The sequence below is a fragment of the Cupressus sempervirens genome, chromosome 3 (genome assembly GCF_028749045.1).
Source record: "Cupressus sempervirens isolate cs-2001-9-10 chromosome 3, ASM2874904v1, whole genome shotgun sequence".
NCBI classification, from domain to species: Eukaryota; Viridiplantae; Streptophyta; class Pinopsida; order Cupressales; family Cupressaceae; genus Cupressus; species Cupressus sempervirens.
Genome location: NC_143120.1, coordinates 563,298,435 through 563,306,433, shown reverse-complemented (window position 1 = coordinate 563,306,433; position 7,999 = coordinate 563,298,435). Strand labels below are relative to the sequence as shown.

Sequence of the window (7,999 nt, the reverse complement as noted above, 5' to 3'; positions counted from 1 at the left end):
AAAAAGGAGGCCGACCTATCAAGGCAAAAAGAATAAATAGGCATTGAGGGCTCATTGCCTATCATCGAGTTTTATTATTGATTTTTTGCTTATGTGCATTGTGGAGCCTAGGGTTTTTGCAAGAAGTCACAATTGGCCATTGAGAATGAAAACTCTCAATTGGTACACAATTTTGAGGGTGTGAAAGATCACCTGAATTATTGCAGCTGTGGGAAGGATATTTCAATCCTTTCACTTGTGCTTAATTGTTGGTTTGGAGTTTCAGTTGGAGTTGCACTTTCATCATATCATCTTCAGCATTCAGTCTCCACCATTTGATCAATCCAGGTTCTTCATTTCAATCTGTAGTTGCGACAAGTTCTCAATTGTATACAGCTAGTTAGGGTTTCTCTGTAATGTGCCATGTCATAATGTTTTGGTGCTGGAAATTGCCATATCATTTGTAAAAACATTTGGTTTTTCATTGAATGAATACATTGGCACTATTATTTCCTTATTTTAGCAATATACTTTAGCCGTGTATTAAATTTAGGGTTTTGTTTAGTGGCCTATTGGAAAGGGTCATTACAGTCAGAACAAGTTGTAGGTCTGCACTTTCAATTGTTATCTTGATGTTGTATAAACTTTTAAGGTAAAAATTGTTAAGTAAGCGTAGTGTTATATATTTAGATTAATTTCTCTTGGACTCCCTAACGGAACATTACAAACTATTTATATTTTTCTCTTTTATAGTTATAAGTCCCTTCCCCCCTCCTAAATGTGCAAACATATGACGAGACTATTGGTAATGGTGCTCTATAATCTCCTGAATCTAAAACTTTATTTTAGTCATGTTTAAGTCTCATAAATAATGCATAATTCATTTGAAGTTATCAATTGACTTCAACAACATCATTTTATTAATAACTTACGGATTGACTTTATGTAGTTCATATATATAAGCAATAAATAACTAATGAACTTTTATACCACTTTGAATACACTAGAATACTACCAGTATTTAATATACATGAATTACTTACTGTAAAGGGATGATAGTTTACACCCCTTTGAATACACTTCAACACTACTCTAGGCCAATTGCAGATCTATTTAATCTACCTACCTATGTTAAATAAATTGAATCCCCTGAGAATTGGGGTAGGCGGGGGTCACTATGGTAATGGCGGATCTTCAATTCCGTAGATTGTAAGGATGTTCGTGGGGGTGTTGACTTACCTTTGACTCTCTGCAGAAAAGGAACTCTAGTTGTGTGTGATCTCATATGATGTGATTGATTCATCAACTTTGGGATCGCGAAGAGAACGAATTTGCTTTCGTGGGGCGGCGCACGAGCTACTCACAACTAATAACTGTAAGCAGTGCACAACACATAAATGCAGACTAATAAAATCCACACCTATATATGCCAGCTCCTAAAGAACAATGGACAATTGGCATGTATGATAGTGGCTGGCACGTGTCGTCTTCATGGCGATATAACCCGAGGCGTTGAGTGAGCCGCTGAGATTGGTGAACCAACTTAATTGAGTAGCGGACGTTGTTACGAGGGCATCTTGTAATTGGCGAAGAACACAACATTTGCGTGCTGGCCGAAGTCCTCCTGACGACGATCTCCATGGCGCCTCTCCTCGACATATGACAATGTGAGCTGTGAAGGCATTCTGCATTTGCACAAGGCATTCTATCTGTCCATCAGAGAGATGGCTCCACTACTCGAGGGCCCTCCGCCGCCTCCTCCTCCGTCCAAAATTCTGATGCGAGAATCCATTCGCCTCAGTGCGAACTTGGCGTCGCCGCTCAAGGTGCGAAGGGCGCAAGGGCAAGCACAAGCCGATGACGAGCGGGAGCGCGTCTTGTGTTGTGAGCTCTGGGAAGGCAAACGTTATAAGTATGTCACCGTGGGAAATGGAAAGGGCAAGGGCAAGGGCTTGGCAATCGGCGCTGCACAGGCTGTTCCGCTCCACTCCTCTCACAATCCCTTCGAGGTATGTCACACTTTTCATCTGCAATTTCAATCTTTCTGCCCAACTGCATTATGCTTTATTTGCCTCTATACGAATCTCTACAGAATGCCTCAGGTAAGCTCGATTCACGTCCTGGCTCCAATTTTCATCTCAAGCCTCTTTCAGTAACTGATGAAAGGTTATCAGTTATCGCCCTAGTGATTTGTCTTCTGCTTTTGTTTGAAAGTAACTATTGATCTATCTTCTGCCTTCTCTTAAATTATCCGCAGAGTGACGACTTGAAGTTTTATCAGATCTTTCCACTCATAAAGGAATTTAAATGTAGCTAAAGATTTAGAAGATTTAAAAAGCAGCTCAAGCTTGAAGAAATTTAGGAACAACGGATACCAAAAAATGTATAATTGTATTACTTGAATATTTAGCATATGAAATAACGTTGAGCATTAAAATATGATTTAAAAAAATTATTTTGCTTATTGAATATTAAAAAATGTAGACTTTTATCGTACGATCTATAATAATTAGTAGTGGCAGTGTTGAGGATTGATCTTTACAAGCAATGCCCTATTTATTTCTATTTTGAAAAGCACTGACTAATTATTAGGATTGTGTACCTTGAAATTTGAACTACAATTAATGGAAGGTTGGCATACAGACCTTTGAATTAAAAATTGGGAACTAGTTTACTGAAATCTTAGAAGATGCGAGACTACCATACACATGGTACTTAAAATGTTAGTTATGAAAAGATGTATAAGGCTATAGAGAGCATGGTACTTAAAATGTTAGTTATGAAAAGATGTATAAGGCTATAGAGAGCATGGTACTTAAAATGTTAGTTATGAAAAGATGTATAAGGCTATAGAGATGTGAAATAGGAAATTACTAAATACTTGAACATTTAACAATGAACATTGAAGTTTGCAATATTGAATTACTAATTAGAAATTAGAATACTTGATACTACACAATGATAATATTTCAACTTTCAAATCAACAAATGGAAGAATTCTATTATATCATATGATTTCAAGAGTATATGATAAAAAATATGATTACAATGAGTAGATTGATATGAAAACAAGTACGGAATCAAAATGTCAAAATGGAAAAATCTAGTGAAGGAGGCCTCTAATCATCCCTTGGGAGGTCGAAAAACTCCTCATCACTGAAACTATTGGATTGACAATGTTAGGATTGTCCAAAGAAACACCAACCCTACATCTAAAGCATCCTAATCCTCATCACTCTGAGATGGTTTCTTTGGCTTTACATCCTATTGCGTTGTTGCACTCTCCTAGTACACACATACAAGGCACTATGTACTAATGGGTGGGCAGAGGCACACAAAAATAAAATACGAACGCAAGGTGCTGTGACACAATAAAAATTAATTGCATTTGATTACTTTTTTTTGATTGTCTAAATGGATACATAGCACTCCCTTTTATAGGCAAGTTTACAATACTCTAGAAATATCTGACATTTGCTGACAAGACAATTATCTACAGAGTTTTGGAAACCACTACAGTCGACACAACTTAAACCTAAATCTAAACCTAAAATGCTAGAAACATCTAATGACAGATATGATTAAATAAGTTTTAGGAGTAGAAATTAATATTTCTAACACTCCTCCCTAATTTCTACTATCTACATCATGAATATTTACAATTCCCAATGTTTCCCTCAAAATCTCAAATTGTTCTTGTGCTAAAGCCTTGGTGAAGATATTTGCAAGCTGCTCTTCTGCTTTGCAATGCTGTGGAATAATTTCTCTATTATTAACCAACTCTCTAATGAAGTGATACCTTGTGTCAATGCGCTCTGACCTTCTGTGAAACACATGGTTCTTTGAAAGTGCAATAGTAGACTTGTTATCACAATAGATTGTAGTAGGTCTATTTTGAGCTTACATTAAGTCTTTCAAAATCCTTCGCATCCATACTACTTGACATGCTGCTGTTGTTCCTACTACATACTCTACTTCAGCTGATGAGAGAGTTACTACAGGTTGCTTCTTTGATGCCCAGGCAACAACACCTGTCCCAAGATGAAATGCATATCTAGATGTGCTCCTTCCATCCTTTGTATTCCCTGCAAAATCACTATCTGTATATCCAACTAATTGAAAATCATCTAAAGTAGAATACAAAATGCCATGATTCATAGTTCCTGCAATATATCTCAAAATCCTTTTTCCTACCTGCCAATGTGAGTTCTTAGGTGATTCCATGAATCTAGAGATTAAACTCACTCTATACATAATATTTGGTCTAGTAGTATTGAGATACATCAAACTACCAACCAATCTTTTGAATATAGTTGAGTCAAAACCTTTCTCAGTGTCTTCTCTGTTTAATTTGGTGCTTACTACCATAGGTGTAGAAACTAGACTGCAATTTATCAATCTAAACTTCTTTAGAACATCTTTTGCATATTTACTTTGACAAATGAAGATTCCCTTGTTATTTTGAGTAACTTCAATGCAAAGAAAATATTTCATCAATCCTAGATCTGTCATTTTAAATTTCCTTTTCATTGCCGATTTAAACATGTCAATAGATAAATTGTCTGTGAAGATCAAATCATCAACATATAAACGAACAATCAAAATTTGACTTTGTTCATTGATCTTGGTATATAATGTAGGTTCACTAGTGCTTCTCTTGAATCCATTCTCCATCATGTATGAATCTATTCTGTTTTACCAGGCTCTTGGAGCTTGCTTTAATCCATACAGCGCCTTCTTCAACTTATGAACTTTGTCTTCATGTCCTCTTATTTCATATCCTGGTGGTTGCTGCACATAGACTTCTTCCAAATATCAATTCAAAAGTGTTGATTTGACATCCATTTGGTGAACCATCCATTTGTTTTGAGCTGCAATAGCTAATACTATTCTGACAATATCAAGTCTTGCTACAGATGCAAATGTCTCATTATAGTCAACCCCATATTCTTGTGAAAATCCCTTAGCAACTAACCTTGCCTTATATTTGTCTACATCTCCATTAGCTTTAAACTTAGTCTTATAAACCCATTTTACACCAATACAATCTTTGTTCTTAGGCAAATCAGCTAATTCCCATGTATCATTTCTATCAATTGATTCTATTTCATCATTCATTGCATTAATCCAATGTTCTTCCTTAATTGCATCTTCAAAATATATAGGATCTTGAGCAAATAGCAAATTTGATTGCAAATCTATTTTACTTCCTTAATCATAAATCTCATTCAAGCTTCTAGTTTTCTTGCTTGTAATCCTTGATCTCAACTGTGCAAGTATAGGGTTTGAATTATTACTTACTTGTGAATTCGAAGATTCTCCATGCTCAACTTCATTTTCTAAGTGATCTCCTTGTGGACTTCGTGGTGGAGTTCCTTCTTGGTCACTTGGTTGATCCTCTTGATCTTTATGATCCTTTTTATCCTTCTCATCATATGGTATTGTTCTAGCACCTGTAACATTTGTATCTATATTTCCATCCCAAGATTCATCCTCTTTAAATACAACATTCCTACTCACAATGACTTTTTTGGTGATAGGATTAAACAATCTATATGCCTTAGATTGCCCATCATAGCCAACAAAAATGCATTTCTCACTCTTATCATCTAACTTACTTCTAGTTTCTTTAGAAACATGTGCATATGCAATACAACCAAATACTTTGAGATGAGAAACACTATGAATCTTACCACTCCATGCTTGTTATGGAACCATGTTCCTCACAATCTTTGTTGGACTCCTATTTTAAATATAAACAACACAAGAAACTACCTCAGCCCAATACTCATTAGGAAGATTCTTACCTTCCAACATACTCCTTGCCATCTCCATTATTGTCCTGTTCTTTCTCTCTGCAACACCATTTTGCCGTGGTGTGTAATTGGTAGTAAATTGTTTTTTGATTCCGTGGTCCCTGCAATAATCCAAAAACTCATTTGACTTATACTCTCCTCCTCTATCAGATCTCAATACCTTGATAGGTAAACGACTTTGTTTCTCAACAGAAGCCTTGAATTCTTTAAATTTGTCAAAAGTTTCAGATTTGTATTTAAGAAAGAAAACCCATGTCTTTCTACTGAAGTCATTAATAAATGTTAAGAAATAAATGCTCCCCCTAATGATGGCATTTTCATTGGACCACATATATTTGAATGCACAATTTCTAAAGGTACCCTTGCTCTATATGACATCCCTTTTGGAAAACTCTCTCTATGATGTTTGGCCAAAATAGAACTTTCACATAGACTTAATGATGCTTCAATTGGGGGTAAGCCTCTTACCATTTCCTTTCTTTGCAATAAAGATAATCCTTTGAGATTTACATGACCATACCTCAAATGCCATATCCATGTTTGATCTTGACTTGCTGCCTTGAAACTTGCTGCAACTTTATTAGTCATATTGCTCTTCATCAGAAGTGGAAACATTCTGTTATTTGTCATTTCTACCCTTGCAATCACCATGTTACTAGGAGGCATATCAAATATAGTGCACAAATTTTTCTCAAAAATAACTCTATAACTTTTTTGACTAAGCTGCCCCACACTAATAAGATTATGTTTCAAACCAGGTACAACGTATACATTAGAAATAGATTTCTTACCAATCCCTTAGAAACATTAGAAACATTAGGATTCATACACCTCTCTAAGATTAGGTGCATCCCTATCCCTTATGACCTAGAAAATTGGAATGATGATAGAAATTGTGTATTTTGCATCACTCCAAAATGCATTATTGTTCACTCATTTGTTATAACCATAAATTGTACTAGGTATACATAAGTTGTTGATAGGGTAGTCAAGCATTCTCTCCAAAAGAATGAAATAGGATGTATAGCCGATCTCAACTAGTTTCATGAACAACTTTGCAAAGCTCCTAAAGAGTGAATGTGAAGTGTGGTGGTTGTAGATATACATCTTGACATCTCTCGCATCACTAACCAATCCTCTAATTGACTCAATCTTCCCCATGTCCTTGAGTGTATTGTTCATGACACACACACAACATGGAGCCCACCAAATATGTGTGTATTTTACCTTAATGAGCTTCCCTACAACTCTGCACACATGGTCTGCACCCATCACTACTTAGACCACATTTTGTGCCCCAATCTCTTTAGTAGCTATCTAAAGGATGTCAAATTGAAAATTAACATCATTTCGATGCCCTGAACAATCAACTACCTTGAGAAAGAATATGCTCTGTGAGCATGTAACAATGATATTGGTGAGTGGACAGTGCCTAATGCTCATCCACCCATTCATAATTATGTTGCATCTGGAATCCTCCCAACATGCCCTCATTGTTTCCATTGATGATCTAATCTTGCCATACTAGCTATCTGAGATTCTGGCCCTCAATATGTGCTCTCTTGGTGGTCCTCCCCTCTTCGTCACCGTCGACATCATCTCTTTATAATAAGGATTGTGCTACTTGAAATGGGATGCATTTGGCAAAAAAGAACCTGCCAATGGAATCATCTATCTTAACTCTTTAGTGCACATTAAACAATCAGCTATGGGTTTACTTTGAGTTGGTGTATTGCGTCTCCCCTTGCTTTGTTGTGATTTGGCCATAGTAGTATAAGAGGATGAAGGCCTTGAGGCCGACCTTGAAAATTTTCTCACTCTAATGCAATTTAGGAGTAGAACTATGTGGCTGCCTCCACATTTTATGCTCTTGCATCTGTTGAATAGTTTGAACATGTTGTCTACCGAACAAGGTAGTAGGCATTACAATTTCCAAGTCATTTGGAACACCCCAAAGCTTGTTGAACTCAATTTTGTAATGCAATTTTTTAGCCTCCTAAAAAAATTCACGTGCTCCCACACCCTTTCACCCTTTCCTGGCCAAAAGAGGAACTATGCATTAACTCTAGCAATGCTCCCAAACCATTTTGTACCACATATGCTGCATTTCCATTTCCTTGTGTCACCAGCTGACAACATTGTGGCTGTTGTTCTTGTTGCAAACTGTTCGAGAGGAGATTTGGGATCGCAAGTATCCCTAGTCC

At 36.5% G+C, this 7,999-nt stretch overlaps 1 protein-coding gene across 3 annotated transcripts in view; it reads left to right on the top strand.

Annotated features, from left to right (window-relative positions):
- Positions 1-1,121: 1,121 nt before the first annotated feature.
- The window catches only part of RUS6 (root UVB sensitive protein (Protein of unknown function, DUF647)), a 105,597-nt gene continuing 98,719 nt past the window's right edge, over positions 1,122-7,999 (top strand). Inside the window, exon 1 of one of the 3 annotated variants that reach the window (XM_089820925.1) lies at positions 1,122-1,988. In XM_089820925.1, coding sequence (XP_089677051.1) covers positions 1,704-1,988 — 285 coding nt within the window. In that variant the 5' untranslated portion in view covers positions 1,122-1,703. The remainder of the gene's footprint in view (positions 1,989-7,999) is intronic. The other 2 variants (XR_016362463.1, XR_016362462.1) reach the window with 2 other exon arrangements.